Source organism: Geotrypetes seraphini, chromosome 12, assembly GCF_902459505.1.
Source record: "Geotrypetes seraphini chromosome 12, aGeoSer1.1, whole genome shotgun sequence".
NCBI lineage: Eukaryota > Metazoa > Chordata > Amphibia > Gymnophiona > Dermophiidae > Geotrypetes > Geotrypetes seraphini.
Window position 1 is genome coordinate 16577775 of NC_047095.1, and position 17639 is coordinate 16595413.

The following is a 17639-nucleotide window of genomic DNA, read 5'->3' on the forward strand; positions in this document are numbered from 1 at the left end:
AAGGTCCTCGGCATCACTATCGACTCCTCCCTTTCCCTCAACGATCACCTGAATTCCCTGGCAAAATCTTGTTTTTTCAGCTTCCACATGCTGAGGAAAGTTAGATCCTATTTTCACCAAAAGCATTTCACCGTCCTTGTACAATTCATCATCCTATCCAAACTCGATTATTGTAATGCCATCTACTTAGGCCTAACGAAAAAGTGTCTTCGCAGACTCCAGCTTATCCAGAACACTGCGGCCAAGCTGATTTTTGCTAAACGCAAATATGACCACGTCTCCCCTCTACTTACCAATCTTCACTGGCTCCCAGTACTTTCCAGAATTCATTTCAAATGCTCCTGCCTGGCTTTCAAGAACATTCACGGCATCCTTCCGCCCCTAATCCCTCTATCCTTCCTCGCCCCGACACCAACTACCACAAGATCAGCCACAGACATAAACTATCCTTCCCCTCTCTACACGGCATCCTCCACGCAGGTAAACTGGGTAGATCCCTCCTCTCCAAAATCACGGGCCTCTGGAACGATCTCACTGTCCCGCTGCGGAACCTGGGCTCCCTCCAACTATTCCGAAAACAACTGAAAACCTGGCTTTTCCCTAGCATATAACATCTCTTCTCCTGATTACATCCCCTCTTTTTATGCTTTGTAAACTCTTTTTCTTCTCTCTTCCCATATTTTTTAAACTTTGTAAACCGTGTCGAGCTCCACTTCCATGGAGAAGATGCGGTATATAAACCTAAGGCTTAGTTTAGTTCCCATTTGAGCACAGTACATTAGCAGTTAAACCTGGCCCAAAGGAAGATAGTACATGACCTATTCTCATAGCAAAATGATATAGGACAAAGCTAGATAAATTTACACTAATAGAAAGAGAAAAGCTATTTGAATTTTAATCATCACGCAGATGCTTTACACTGTATATTTGGAAGTTTGCTTAGATAATGAGATTTTTAATTTGAACATAAATGAATAGGACATTATCACAAGAAATAAGCCACAATGCAACACTGTTATGAATATTAATTAGAACATAAATGAATAGGAAATTATGAAAAGAAACAAGCTATAATACAACATTGCTAAGAATATTAAAAATCTCTATCTATTCACAGAAAAAATCCTAACTTTAGATGCTATAAGTAGCTTTTAGTTTTATCACAGCAAGGTTTTTAAAGGTTTGCTGAAACAAACAATATTTATAACACTATGCTGTAAGAACGGTTTTAGGAGAAATTTTCTAACAAAAGAATGAAGAATAGCCTGAGAAATATTGATACATACCTTCAGGATGCTAGTCAACATGAATTCCATTTTAGGTCATTCTATGTCAGCTGTATTTTGATCATACCAGATGCAACTCAGATAAGCTGAAGTCTTAAATGTTGTCTTGGGAAGACTTGTGATCAAATTACGATTGTACAAGAAATGTATTTTTAAATTACTTATCTAACCTACAATGAGTTCTTCATTTACTCTGAAACCTTAAAGCAATTATTTTTTTAATTAACCACCACTAAAAAAATCTATTTCAAAAGCATACAATATCTGTGACAGCATTAAATATTTATCAGTACAAAACAAGCAAAATGAACGTAATATAAGCAGACACAAAGAAGTAGGAAAGAAAATCCCAGTGAACTAATAAAGAAAAAGCAAGATGTACCATAATTATTTTGTTTACCCTGGAATATGCCAACCTTCAGAGAGAGATTCTGGGTTTGATGGACCTTTGGTTTGAATCAGCATGGGCAGGGGTAATTCTTTAAGATGGACCCTAACACATGCTGATTATTTAAGTGATTAAAAATTCTCCTAAGTACTATTCTGTAAATACATGCATCTCTACATAACACAGATCCATAGACAGACTGAGAAGAACTCACACTTGAACATGTAACTTATAGATTATTGTAAATTAAGTGTATTATCTCCCACATATTGTCACTGGGCATGGCCAAGCCTGCGGGGTCTGACCAGTAAAGCCTGAAACACACGTTGCTGACCAAGCGGATTTCACCTGTTTGGAGTAGTAGATTAAGTGATATTATAAAGTTGCACCATTTCTTTAGAATTAGATTCAAAACAGTATTGCAAAAAGAAAAAAGCAAACAAAATATTCTCATCAGTAGATCACATGAGCATAGTCTAAACTGATCACCAGAACTCAAGCAACTATTATCCAAGAATTCCCAAAAATGTGATTTCATTTCACACGGAGCACTTAAGTTCAATTCCAAAACTTCCATAGTCCACCAGAATATGATTCAAAACAAAAAGAAAATCAAAATGGCTTTCACATAGGCCCGGACCTACTCTAAGGCAGGTCTTCATTCTTATTCCTCTTCCATCTGGGAACACCACTTCCAGATTGGGAACATATTTAATCAACTTTAGCAAACTTTCAATCGTTATTCACTAGCACGTAGTGCCGGTACTGGCTTGCCTCCCCGAGTTCCCCAAGTAGCTAAACTCAGGGGCGAAAGGGACCTCCTCCCACACTGACCAATGGCTGTGGTCCCTCCCCAATAAGACCCACAACCAGCAACACAATTAGAGGTCACTGCCTTGCTGTGCAATATTAACTGCCACAGCCGTTAGGAAAAAAACAACTTTCTTCTTTTACTTTCTCACTTCCTTATGATAGCTTCCAAAAGGTTTTAAAGTTCTAGAACAACAGAACAGAGAACTTAATTTTTTTGAGCAGAAAAGCCACAGTCAATTCTGGTAGAAAACAAACTTTGCATTCTTGCCAAACCTGAAGTAACTTTAACTGCAAGTTTACTTTTCTTTCCAAGGTTACAGCACAACCTAACTCAGACACAATCTGTTTCTATTATACATTTCACTTCCTCAGCATTAGCTTCCTCTAGCTCCATGCCTTTTTCAGCTGGCCCCACATTTTCATTACTTTCAGATAAATCAACTACGAAATCTTCAGTCATTTCAGTATCACAAATATCACTGACAACATTAGTATCAGGCATGACCTGTGTCTTGAGCTGTGCTGTGTTCCTTCTGGCTCTAGGAATAGGTTTCTCCACTTTACTCCATTCTCCTCTAAGATTGTCGTGGTTCTGTGGCTGACTCCTTTTCTTATAGGGACTTAGGTAACAAGCATCAGGTATGGAATGTTCCCTAATAAGCTGTTCTCTAGAATGTGCTATGTGTTGCACTAAACCAGTCCCCCAGTTACTATTGTGAGCAACCTGATGAACAGCACCACTAGGAACATTTACTCCAGCACTGTTGTTTCTTATCACTTCTTGATCCCTCTTTCTTAACCCAGAACTAGAGGAATGCAAATGGGAAACCTGCTGCTCATAATTGTAATTTACATCCTTATTTTTGGCTCATTGCTGAGGTATTGGAAGTGATGCTTTAAGAAATGATTTTATTTTTTCCTGCCTAGCTTTGGGAACAGGCTTCTTTCAGCTACTATTTACTGGTATAGGGGCTTCCCTGTGACAATATAGGCACAAGCACTTACAACAACTTGCATAAGAGTTAGCCCCTAAATTAGAGACACATATTTTACCTAATAAGCTAATATTCAATAAAGTAGAGTAGTCACCTATGTTTCTTTATAGAATAAACATATCATTATAGAATTAGCCCTACTGTGTACAGTCTTATATCTATGGGAAGACTGGTAGTACACAGAACACAAAATCACTAACTGAACCAATATTCTTTTTGTAGGTTCAAAATAAAGTTATGATTAATCAATACCGATGTTTGCCATCCGTTCAAAAAGTGTTCAAAACTACTACATCTATTGGGAGGGGAGAGTGCAAACAGAGGAAGAGAAGGCCATCTACAAAGAACACGGCCAATCTCTTGCAACAGACTATAACATTTATTTATTTTATTGGCACGTAATATATTAAGTAGCTTTTAGCAGCCTTCATAGTAATTTACAATAAAAAATAACAAAAGAGAGGGGGAGAGAGAAAAGAGTAATGTCCATGACCTACTAGGTAAACTATCTCAACTTCCCTATACAAATGTTATCATTTTGAGAAGATAATTCATTTCTAAGCTGGGGAAATCTTTCAACTTTGATTCCTGAATGTTCAGCAGGTTCATAAATTGAAAAAAAAAAATGGTGCATTCATATTTATGCTCAAAGGGGCATAAACTATCAACTAGAGGCAGGTGCCACTTATGCACATCAAAGGCAGCATCAAATTGACCGAAACCTATGTGCACTAGGCACTATTCTATAAGGTAGCACCTAAGAAATCAAAGAAAATTTTTGTTTACCTGCAATTATGTCACTTTCTTTTTCAGAGATAAATTAAAAAAAAAAAAAGATTTAACATCGATATGTGAACATTTCTTAAGAAAGAACTGAATATTTCATGGGGTGTCCTAATATTTTCACATGACTGTATTGTTCAAAAGAGAACATCTTTTGTATAAATAATTTCACATAAAACATCATGTAGAAACTGTAATTCAAGATTCTATTAGTGAGCATGGAACCTTGGAATACTCTTCTTCCAAATTCATCCAGGGCTCTGCCTGGTGGAGTTCTGTTACTGTTTGCTCACTTTAAGGCAACTAAAGATTGATGTTGTAGTTCTGGTCTGTCAAATCCTTGTCAAGGTTGTATTCTATGAGTGTCCAGTTTGCATGGAGCCATTGGGATAAAGAGTGGAGATTCCCAGTTTTTAAATAAGGCTTCTTTCATAATATTAAGAAGTGGAACATTTATGCAATCCTTGGGCCACTTTTTATAGTCTAGGACTTCCATGAGTTAGAAACATAGAAGATGACAGCAGAAAAAGGCTATAGCCCATCTAGTCTGCCCACTCTAACAACCCCACCCCCTTGAATTTACCCCCCTAGAGATACCCTCTACATTTTTTTACCTCCCTAGAGATCCCACATGTGTATCCCATTTCCTTTTAAAATCCGGCATGCTGCTGGCCTGAATCACCTGAAGCGGAAGTTCATTCCAACGATCGACCACTCTTTCGGTGAAGAAGAACTTCCTGGTGTCACCATGAAATTTCCCACCCCTGATTTTCAGCGGATGTCCTCTTGTGGCCGAGGGACCTCTAAAAAAGAAGATATCATCCTCCACCTCAATACGGCCGGTGATATATTTAAACGTTTCTATCATGTCTCCTCTCAAGTTCTTCTCAAGGCTCTGCCATAGACTCCACATTGATAGGAAGCATCTCTCCCATCTGCCTGATAAAATCAGTAAATGACAGACTTTCAGGAGGTGACCTTTGAGGAGGTGGAGGAGATGGATCAAAGGAATTCCATAACACTCGTCTGCAGATAGATCTGGATAGTCAATTGAAGAGCGTGGTGATAGGTTTGAGTCACACTCCTTAATGTCAGCCCTTATAGATGTAGATCGTCAAGGTGTACATTGAGGAGAGCATCAAGCAGAGCACTGAGGAAAGCGTCAAGAAGAGCACTGAGGCAAGTGTCGAGATGAGCGTTGAGAATGTAATAATGAATGCCAAGGTGAAGTTGATGAACTCTGTTCTCTAGAAGAGGATGCATGTGACCTGCATCTCAACTTAGATGTTCGACATCTCAATGTCTAAGAATGATGCCTTGATGGATTTCATGGACAGTGCTCAGACTGGGCTTGGGCTGTGTGTTGATGCAGGAGCCTGCACAGGGTGTGACTGCAGCATCCCAGCCAGTTCTTTCTGTAACAGAACTCAAAGCTATTCTTGCAGAGATGGCACCAGTACTGCTATTCACAAGGGTACATTCTGAGCTCATTGGGGAGGACGGGATATAAAACTAACCAAACAAATAAATTAGACAGTGGCTGCGTTGGGGACCTTGATATTGAGGCATACCTCAGAAGAGACACTAGCTGTAAAGAAGATGATCGGACATCAGTGCATCGATGTGGATGATACTTGAGACGATGCCAATACATGCTTTGAGAGGGAGACATGTTTATGTTTTTTAGCTTTCTTACAGGCTCTCCCAATGACAGTAGCACTGACGATGAAAAGGTGGAATGAACTGTCAATGCAGGCGTAGTATGGGTTTGTGTGGAGTCTCCAGCCATGGTCGATGTACCCGAAGTTATACTGAAAAGTTTCTCAAATTATAACTTCGTGGCTTTAAGCGACCTCTTCTGCAGATAAGCGCAGAGCGCACAAGAAATGTCTCGATGAACAGGACCTAGGCACTGTACACACCAGTTATGTGGGTCTTTACCTGAAATGGTCCTGTGGCATAGAGTTCACCACTTGAAGCTGCTAGAAGCATTGGACATCAATGGAAAAAACACTGATGCAAACGATTCTAAGGTTGAGTAGGTGGAATGTAAAAAAAAAATGTTGACGCTCCAAGTCTGAAAACAGGCTGAAATGAGCCCAAAGGTCCAAAATGCGAAGTTGGTGAAAATAACAAAATTTTTTAACTGAATGCTAGGGTAAGTAAATAAAAACAAAACTATAACTAAAAGAAAAAAGAACAGGAAGGCACAAAAAAGGAAAGAAGTTTGATGCGCTTAGAGATTCTAAATCACAGCTTCTCAGCTCAGTGAAAAACTGAAAAAACGATGGTCTTTGCAAGCTAACGTCAATTGGGAAGGTACCAGTACACATGTGGTATGGACAGTCTTAAAGTGACAGCACACTTTTGACTGTACCAGGTTCCATGGATGTCATCATCCATATGTGATAATATCATGCCTGCTTGTCCTTGGAAAAATACAGTTACCCACTTGGGAAATTCAGCATAAAGGGATCCTACTTATGCTCCTCCTCTAACACAGTTTATATTATTAAATTCAGAATATGTGAAGAAGCATGTTCTACTGGTGAGAAAAGACCATATGCTAAAGACAAAATTAATTAATCTAAATGTAAAATAAATGCCAAAAGGAAGACTAACGCAACAGCTCTGCTGGGGAGCATTTTCAGGACTGGAGCATTGCCTTGACGATCTTAGGATAAGGAAACTCATAACACATTTTAAAAATAAAATAATCAGATACATTGGGGATGACAAGACTAAGTAAAGATTTGAGTCTTCTTGTATATTACTCACAGGAGTCCTGAAATTCTACTGCTTGACATCTTCAAGTCTTCTTATACTGTATATTAGGAGCCCTAATGGAGCAAATTAAAGAGCTGGACTTTCCAGTTGGACGTCAACTCAAGAGGACTTGGCAGGCTTTTTGGGACTCTTTGATCCTGAGGGTGCGGAGTTGTCTTTTGAACATTTGACATGTCCAGTCTTGGCTCCCATTCATATCTTACATATTAATATGTTACAGTGGGAGGGTAGGTGGGATTATGTATCCTATAATGTATACTGAGTTTTATGGAGTCTATTATGCATTTGTATTCAATAAAAAGATTATTCCATATATTAGGAGCCCTAAAATTCTACTGCCTGCCATTTTCGAATTCCCCATCAACCTTCATCCTCCCATCTTTCCCCCTCATATATCTATTGGAATGCTTTTGTGTTTCAAATATTTTTTATTTTTTTCCTTCTTCTTCTGACCAGAGGAAGGAGTTTTAGCTTCCCAAAGTTTGTCAAAAAATATATCGTTAGCCAAATAAAAAGTTATCACCTCATATATTTTTTATTTGTTTTTATAAACTTTTATTCTTGGACAAGAAAATACTTACTGGTTTTTTGTCTGTCTTTTTACTGGACAAAGCTTCAACTTTGAAATCAAGGTCTGCTTGTATTTGATCCCTCCGTTTCAGAACGCTCTAGAATAACAACACTTGGTATTAAAATATTTCAAGGAGATGCACAGTTTGTCACTGCAAATCTTTCTTATGCATATTCATTAGGGATATCCTGAATACATGACTGGCTGATGGTTCCTCAGTACAGGTTTGAGAACCACTAACCTAGAGTATATATCTGCATTCCCCTAGCTGCTCTACAGAGGAACATGATTTGAACCTTGGCTTCCAGTACTCCTTGTGATCTTGGGCAAGTCACTATCTCTTATTCCCTCTGCCCATTTTAGACTGTAATTCTTTGGGGAAGGGACAGAGTGTACCTGAATACTTATCACCACTATAAACAGTTGTGTACATCAAGCAGCACTATAAAAGAACATAAGACTAGCAATACTGGGTCCTGTTTCTATGGTGGCCAATCCAGGTCACAAGTATTATTATTATTAATGTAATAGATGTCAAGCTACCATAGAAAATTTATGAGCTAAATCCAAAATAAATTTCAGATCTTAAGCCTCTATGTTTGCATTGCAGGTCTGATCTCATTTTAGCAGACTTCTCTGGATTAAATCTGCTCTCTCAATATCTTTAAGAAGGTACATCATCCATATTTGAGCATAATGTTTGGTTCTACTAGTAATCTATGCATAGGTAAAATTATTTATTTTATTTTCCTGCAGCTGCTAACCTCTTTACTTATGTGAACAAGGAAAATGGTCTCCATTCCTCACTTATTTCATGACAGGCTACCTTATAGGCAGCTAAGGGATCACATCCAGATCTCTGTTCTGTTTAAAAGGTTTCTGTGTTTGCTCTTTGGCCCAAACTCTCTAAATGGTGCAGTTGTCGGGATCTTGTGTCACTCATGAAATAGCACGGTTTAGATAATTGCGCCTTTGGGAAAGGTAGGCGCCAGAAATGTAGACCAGAATTTTCAAGGCCTACATTTCCGGTGCCTACCTTTGACATAAATCGTGCCCACGGAGACATTATAAAGCACCTCAGTAGGCACAATTCCTGCATTATCTTTTTAAGGTACTAGTAGGCGCCTTGAAGTCTTTTAAAGGGTCTTTTGCACTTAACTTAGGCGCCGTTTATAGAATTTATTTTTATTTATTTAAAAATTTTCTATACTGTTTTATACCAATGCATGATGTTTTACAATTTTTTCTAACGAAGCTCATTTCCACACTTGACCATTCTTCCAGCTTTTTAGAAAAATTATCCTTAGCCTTAAAATATTCTTTCATTTTTTTCCATGTTTTCCGGCATGTCTACTCTTTCAGGTTTTTGTATTATCAGGAAAAACTTATGAGACAATATTCAAAGGAACTTATATGTTTAGCAGCCACTGCTAGATGCATAAGTCCCCTATCCATGGATTTTCAATGCACCCTCTCAAAAAAAAAAAAAAAAAAAAAAAAATATATATATATATATATATATATATATATATAGTACTTCAGATGTGCAGATTATGTTCTCCTACCAGTAGATAGAGGCAGAAAATAACTTTTAGCCCAATGTTGATGCACAGGTATAACAGGTGCAGTAGAACCAGATAACTAGCATTTATCTGTCATAGCTACACAACTAAGTTAAGCTAAATCATTAAGGTTTTAAAACCGATTGAAGAAATCATATCTCTCTACGGATCCACCTCGGTTTATAAACCATTAAAAAACAAAACAAAACCCTGAGAATCTGAGAAGAGCAAATGAAGGAAAAGTCCTCTCTCTGATGACCTAGATGGTCATCCTAGCCCAGAGCAGAAAGCAGGTACAGATACCAACAAGCCAACACGAACACAACTTTTTAAAAATTGATTATATCATTTCACAATTAACTTCAAGAAGCACTTAAGATTACAGGCTTCCATGAAAAAAGAGCAGACAAATAAGGAAATATCACAGTAGTCCACAAAGAAATATAGCTCTAAATCATACAGAACCCATCTCAATCTTGCACCTAATGGGGTAGGATACTAAACTCTAGTAGAAAAACTCTGAGTTAAAATAAGAAAAGCAAAATTCAGGGGTAGGCATTTCCGGTCCTCGAGAGCCACAGGCAGGTCAGGTTTTCAGGATATCCACAATAAATATGCATGAGATACTTGAAAGATATTAACATAGAACAAAATCTTTTGCAGAGAAAGGAAAATGGTAAAAACCAGAAGGCATAATTTGAGGTTGAGGGGAGGTAGACTCAAGAGTAATGTTAGGAAATTCTTTACGGAGAGGGTGGATGATGCCTGGAATGCACTCCCGAGGGAAATGATGGAGAGGAAAATGGTGACAGAGTTCAAAAAAGCATGGGATGAACACAGAGGATCTTTAATCAGAAAATAATGGTATGTATTGAAGAACTAAGGCCGGTACTGGATTTCCAAAAAGCCTTTGATAAGGTACCCCATGAGCGCCTGCTGAAGAAACTGTGGAGCCACGGGGTGGAAGGGGACGTCCACAGATGGATCCAAAATTGGCTGGCGGATAGGAAGCAGAGGGTAGGAGTAAAAGGACACTACTCTGACTGGAAAGGGGTCATGAGTGGTGACCCGCAGGGGTCATTGCTGGGACCGCTGCTGTTCAATATATTCATTAACAATCTGGAAACGGGGACGAAGTGCGAAGTTATCAAGTTCGCAGACGACACAAAACTCTCCAGCAGGGTCAGAACTGTTGAGGAATGCAAAGAACTACAGAGCGACTGAACAAACTGTGTGAGTGGGCAAAAAGATGGCAGATGAGCTTCAATGTGGAGAAATGTAAGGTCTTGCACATAGGGAAAGGGAACCCCATGTACAGCTATACGATGGGAGGGAGGGTGCTGGGGAAAGGCAGCCTAGAAAAAGACCTGGGGGTATTGGTGGATACAACAATGAAGCCAGCGGCGCAATGTGCAGCGGCCTCAAAGAAAGCGAACAGAATGTTGGGCATTATCAAAAAAGGTATCACTACCAGAACGAAGGAAGTTATCCTGCCATTGTATCGAGCAATGGTGCGCCCACATCTGGAATACTGCATTCAATACTGGTCACCGTACCTTAAGAAAGACATGGCGATACTTGAGAGGGTCCAGAGGAGAGTAACTAGGATGATAAAAGGAATGGAGAACCTTTCATATGCCAAAAGGTTAGACAAATTGGGGCTCTTTACCCTGGAAAAGCGGAGACATGATACAGACTTATAAAATCATGAAAGGCATAGAGAAGGTGGAGAGGGGCAGATTCTTCAGACTAGCGGGGACAACAAAAACAAGAGGTCATTCAAAAAAACTGAGAGGGGACAGATTCAAAATGAATGCAAGGAAGTTCTTCTTCACTCAGAGAGGGTGGTGGACACCTGGAACGCGCTTCCAAATGAGGTAATAGGACAGAGTACAATACTGGGGTTCAAAAAGGGACTGGATGACTTCCTGGAAGCGAAGGTGATTGCAGGGTACAGATAGAGGGTTACTCTACAGGACATTAAGCGAAAAGCGTATGAGAGTTTTAGGGTATGAGCACTATCTGGTCATGGACCTGAGGGGCTGCCGCGTGAGCAGACTGCCGGGCACGATGGACCTCTGGTCTGACCTGACAGGGGCAATACTTATGTTCTTATGTTTGTGTCCCGTATATGGCCATTCAGTTGAGGATGGGCTGGGGAGGGCTTCGACGGCTGGGATGGTTTAGATGGGCTGGAATGAGCTTTGATGGAGACTCCAGTAGATGGAACCTAAGCACAGTACTGGGCAGAGCTCTGTTTTTCTGGCCCAGAAATATCCAAGAAAATGTACAATTTAAATTAAATCATTAATTTATAGAGTGTTTGGATGGGCAGACTGACTGGACCATTATCTACCATCATTTGCTATGTTTTACTTAAAACCAATTAAAACCCTTAAGATACGCATCAGCAGACGCGATCCAGGCACCTACCGGTGCCTAACCTTCAGCATCTTTTTTGAGAATAATCTAATCTTATTTTTTGTGCGTCGCTCATACCTATACAGGCTCAAGGTGACTGTAAAGCAGGGGTGTCCAACCTGCGGCCCTGTGAAGTATTTTGTGCGGCCCCGGTCGAAAGCGATGCAGTGTTTACCTCTGCTGCCCCCGGGTGTTTACCATCTTGCTGGCTCCCTCCTCTGTCTTGCTGCAGCGTTTGCACGTTTGTGCTGCCCCAGAAACATTTTTTTCGGCCAATGCGGCCCAGGAAAGCCAAAAGGTTGGACACCCTTGCTGTAAAGAGAGGTAAGAGGGGAGAGAAAGAGGAGGGAGAGAGAGGAGGTGGATAGGTAGGAGGGAGAGGAATGGGAGAGATAAAGAGGGGAGGAGAGGAGGAAGGGAAAGGGAGAGAAGAGAGGGTAAAGGAGATTAAGTATCGAACAGATGGGTTTTCAGTTTTCTTTGGAAGATGATGTGGCAAGGTTCAGTTCTGGTCTTTTCTGTAAGGCCATTCCAAGTTTTGACTCCTAGGAAGGTAAGCATGGAGTGGAAAACTCATTTATAGTGAAGATCTTTAGTGGATGGGAGAATACAGCCTAAAGAGCCTATCAAGCTTCCTGAATGCACTGGTCATCTTGAGATAATATAGAAGTGTTCTTTGGATATTTAAGAAATGTAATTCCCTCCCTCTCTTTGGGAAACTTCCAAAAGGTAGGTAGCGACATCAACTAATTCAAAATAAGGAGAGACTTTATCATGACAGAACAGAAAAGTTCTACTAGGTCACCTTTTCTTCTGAAATAACTAATTATGGAGCCCTATAAGAGTGAGCTTGCAAATCAGAAATCTGTCAAGCAGAACAAATGGCTATGAATAAATCCTGACAGAGATATGCTTCAAGAGTTCAAACTGAGCTGCAGTAAGTCTCCTCAGCACTAAGTTAAAATCAAATGGTGGAATAGCCCTCACGAGAACATATTTATTGTTATATTGTGACAGATCGAAGGTCAATCAAGCCCATTATTCTGTTTCCAACAGTGGCCAATCCAGGCCACTACAACCGCCATCAAAAAGTAAAGCAGATTTTATGCTGCTTATCCTTGAAATAAAACTACAGATTTTCCTAAGCCCATCTTAATAATGGCTTATAGACTTTTTTTTTAGGAAATTATCCAAACCTTTTCTTAACCCTACTAAGTTAACTGCTTTTACCACATTCTCTGCCAACAAATTCCAGAGTTTAATTACACATTGAGTAAAGAAACATTTTCTCTGATTCGTTTTAAATTTATTACTCAGTACCTTAATTTCATGTCCCATAGTCCTGGTATTTTTGAAAACAGTTAACAAGCAATTCATGTCTATCCATTCTACTCCACTTAGCATTTTATAGACCTCTATCATATCTCTCTTCAGCTATCTCTTTTCCAAGTAGGAGCCTTAGCCTCCTTAGCCTTTCCTCATAAGGAAGTCATCCCATCTCCTTTATCATTTTTATTGCCTGTCTGTATATCTTTTCTAATTCCACTATATCTTTTGTGAGATAAAGTTAGCAAAACTGCACACAGCATTCGAGGGGTGTCTCTTAACGTGGAACCTTACCTCAGGAAACTACAGTTTGAGCTGCTCTTTCCTACATGCATCACTATATAGAAGTAGGAAATGGCTCACTTTTCTTTTGTTTTTCATATAATTTAAAATGTCCACGGTTTACACTTGTTTGTGGATATTTAACAGTGAGATAACAGAGGCTGTCTTAAAAGATCTAGACTTCTGTTAAGATATGCTCTATAAATTAACATACAAAAAATTAATTAATAAACCACATATACAACCCTATAAATGTATTTCTTCATTATTATCTATAGGGCTTGTATCATTTAATAATAATTTTGATAACTTTGGTTATATGCCATCACTGTCTTTGATATTTCTCCATTTTGCTAATATCTGTATGTAGGTTTATCATTATTTTGTTACTCATATACATCATGCAATCTTTTTATGTATGTCTTACATTGTGGCAGCCACCATCACAATCCTGTTATGTTTGACTGCTGTTTGCTTTTTCTTTTCCAAATGTTGTTGAAATATTATGCACTTTGTTTAATTTTTACATCCCATAGAGGGTAATTGTCAGTTTCTGTCACATTGCTATTTTAATAATGTTAGCCATTTTATTAATATTTTAGGAGTGATATCATGTTTTTGCATCTTTATGTTTTTAAAGTATTTTTATGTGTTTATTATTTTATTTCTTTGTACTGTAGACTCCTGATGAACACAGAGGTTGCCTTCATTGTTTTTTCCACTCACTCCCCTGAGGATCTCAGCAACATCTAGGTAGGACTTGACTGAAGCCTCTTCCATGAACCTTTAAGGAACTTAGGGCAAAGCCTTCCTCCCAGTCCTCCTGTTGGAAGGTCAAGTCCTCCAGAGCAGTTTGAAATACAAAGTCACTGGATCTACTGGAGCTCCTTCTTTTCAAGTGGTCCTGTGCCTGTTGCTACTGACTTTGTATGTATTGTCTCTTTTGACCACACACACACATATCTTGACTCATTGGAGGATTTTTTTTCACTCAGGGCCCCCATGGAGGTCGCGCTAACTCAACCTTGGGTGGGGGGGGGGGAGATATCTGGCAGTTCGAGGGAAACATTCATGTCTGGCACCCCTCTGCCTCCTCATCGAGCCTACTACTCTGTGGAAGTTCTTCTGATCCTAATGAACCATTCTAGCTAGGTCTACCATCTGCTGAAAAATAGAGAATACCGTATTTTCGCGGATATAACGCGCACCATTGTAAAACGCGCACAGGGGTATAGCGCGCAGAAATCACGATGATATGTACAAAAACTTTTCTATACCGCGCTCAGGCATATAACGCGCATGCTGCCCGACTCTCCTTTCGCCCGCCCTGACTTTCCGTGCGCTGTCCCGACTCTCCGTTCACCCCCCCTGACTTCCGTGCACTGCCCTGACTTTCCGTGCGCTGTCCCGACTCTCCGTTCGCCCCCCCTGACTTTCCGTGCACTGTCCTCCCTTGAAGTCCTGTCCCCCCTTGAAGGTCTGTCCCCATCCTGAAAGCCTGATGCCCCCCCCCCGACGTCCGATACATCCCCCCCCCGGCAGGACCACTCGCACCCTCACCCCGAAGGACCGCCGACTCCCCAACAATATCGGGCCAGGAGGGAGCCCAAACCCTCCTGGCCACGGCGACCCCCTAACCCCACCCCGCACTACATTACGGGCAGGAGGGATCCCAGGCCCTCCTGCCCTCGACGCAAACCCCCCCCCCCGAACGACCCCCCCCCCCAAGAACCTCCGCCCGTCCCCCAGCCGACCCGCGACCCCCCTGGCCGACCCCCACGACACCCCCACCCGCCTTCCCCGTACCTTTGTGTAGTTGGGCCAGAAGGGAGCCCAAACCCTCCTGGCCACGGCGACCCCCTAACCCCACCCCGCACTACATTACGGGCAGGAGGGATCCCAGGCCCTCCTGCCCTCGACGCAAACCCCCCTCCCCTCCAGCCGACCCGCGACCCCCCTGGCCGACCCCCACGACCCCCCCCACCCCCCTTCCCCGTACCTTTGGAAGTTGGCCGGACAGACGGGAGCCAAACCCGCCTGTCCGGCAGGCAGCCAACGAAGGAATGAGGCCGGATTGGCCCATCCGTCCTAAAGCTCCGCCTACTGGTGGGGCCTAAGGCGCGTGGGCCAATCAGAATAGGCCCTGGAGCCTTAGGTCCCACCTGGGGGCGCGGCCTGAGGCACATGGTCGGGTTTGGCCCATGTGCCTCAGGCCGCGCCCCCAGGTGGGACCTAAGGCTCCAGGGCCTATTCTGATTGGCCCACGCGCCTTAGGCCCCACCAGTAGGCGGAGCTTTAGGACGGATGGGCCAATCCGGCCTCATTCCTTCGTTGGCTGCCTGCCGGACAGGCGGGTTTGGCTCCCGTCTGTCCGGCCAACTTCCAAAGGTACGGGGAAGGGGGGTGGGGGGGTCGTGGGGGTCGGCCAGGGGGGTCGCGGGTCGGCTGGAGGGGAGGAGGGTTTGCGTCGAGGGCAGGAGGGCCTGGGATCCCTCCTGCCCGTAATGTAGTGCGGGGTAAGGTTAGGGGGTCGCCGTGGCCAGGAGGGTTTGGGCTCCCTTCTGGCCCAACTACACAAAGGTACGGGGAAGGCGGGTGGGGGTGTCGTGGGGGTCGGCCAGGGGGGTCGCGGGTCGGCTGGGGGACGGGCGGAGGTTCTTGGGGGGGGGGCGGTCGTTCGGGGGAGGGGGTTTGCGTCGAGGGCAGGAGGGCCTGGGATCCCTCCTGCCCGTAATGTAGTGCGGGGTGGGGTTAGGGGGTCGCCGTGGCCAGGAGGGTTTGGGCTCCCTCCTGGCCCGATATTGTTGGGGAGTCGGCGGTCCTTCGGGGTGAGGGTGCGAGTGGTCCTGCCGGGGGGGGGGATGTATCGGACGTCGGGGAGTCGGCCGGGCAAGAGGGCTTGGGCTCCCTCTTGCTCCGATCGTGGATGCGGGTGCGGGTGGGAGCGCGTGCGAGCGGTCGTTCGGGGTGGGGGTGCGAGCGGTCCTGCTGGGGGGGTGAATCGGGCGTCGGGCGGGGTGGGAACTTAGTTTAAAAACTTTTCTATACCGCGCTCAGGCATATAGCGCGCGAGGGGTATGCGCGGTACGTAAAATCACGTATAACGCGCGCGTTATATCCGCGAAAATACGGTACAGGTCAATTGGCTCAGCTGCAACACTTATATCTTTACTCAAACACTGGGATAGAAATTATTTTGTACGTTCTTTGGCTTTGTTTATTTAATCCAGTTTTCCACAAAGAACTCAGAACTGATAAGAAGCACATAATCCTCATGCAAGGGGTGACCAGGATAAGAATGAAACAAACAAAAATACCGGTAAAGAGAAATAAGATACAGAGCTATACATACTAGGGGGCTCCTTTTACTAAGGTGCGCTAGGGCTTTAACGCGCGGAATAGCACACGCTACATTGTCCCGCGCACTAGATCTTAATGCCAGCATTGAGCTGGCGTTAGTTCTAGAAGCATAGTGCACGGTAATTTCCTGCGTGCGCTAAAAACGCTAGCGCACTTTAGTAAAAGGAGCCCTAGGTATTGTTATCGATTCATACTAGGTATAGTTATCAATTCTTCACTTTCATTTAAGGACCGACTAAACTCGCTTATTAAAAAGTGTTTTTTCAGCCTCCATGCTCTGAGAAGAGTGAGAGCACATTTTTACCAACAACACTTCTCTGTATTGGTTCAATCATTTTGTCGAGGCTGGATTACTGCAATTCAGTGTATTTGGGTCTTTCAAAGGTCAGTCTGCAGAGACTTCAATTAATACAGAACACTGCAGCTAAACTTATCTTTGGTAAGAGTAAATTTGATCAAGTAACTCCTCTGCTCAAGGAATTACATTGGCTTCCAGTGTATCTCAGAATTCAATTTAAGTGCATTTGTATTGCATTTAAGATCCTAATTGGCATGTTTGCCACTTTGATTTCTTCCTTTAAACTGGAATGTTCATAGATCTCATCTTGCCAGAAGTTCTCAAAAATTAAAACTTACATTTCCCTATCTCAGTGGTAAAAACAGAACCTTTAAGAGATTTAGTTATCTATTTGCTTTTAAATTAACCGAATTCTGGAATGCTTTACCGCTTACATTAAGAAGTTCAGGTTCTTTTGCTTTATTCCGTAAAGTTCTGAAAACTTTTTTGTTTGCTAAACATTTTGGAAATTAACTATTTCAGTCTACTTTTTCTTGTCAAATTTATTGTAAACCGAGTAGAGCTCCTCTTGGTTGATGACTCCATCTATAAAACTAAGTTTTAGTTTAATTTAGTTTAGATAACACTGCATTAAGGCTTTAAAAAAAGCTAGTGCCTCAAAATACTGACCTTAAAGTTTTCCTTCAAAGAAGATTTACTGCTACTGTGTTTCACAAACTACTCAAATACAACATAAATATTTTCTTGCTTTAAAATATTTAGAGTTC

General features: G+C 42.0%; 1 protein-coding gene across 4 annotated transcripts in view; it reads right to left on the reverse strand.

The window, feature by feature from the left end:
• SNX7 (sorting nexin 7) overlaps positions 1 to 17639 on the reverse strand; it is a 128871-nt gene that overhangs the window by 36755 nt on the left and 74477 nt on the right. For all 4 annotated transcript variants that reach the window (XM_033916880.1, XM_033916881.1, XM_033916882.1 and 1 more), the window contains one exon: positions 7634 to 7720. In XM_033916880.1, the coding sequence (XP_033772771.1) occupies positions 7634 to 7720 (87 nt within the window). The remainder of the gene's footprint in view (positions 1 to 7633; positions 7721 to 17639) is intronic.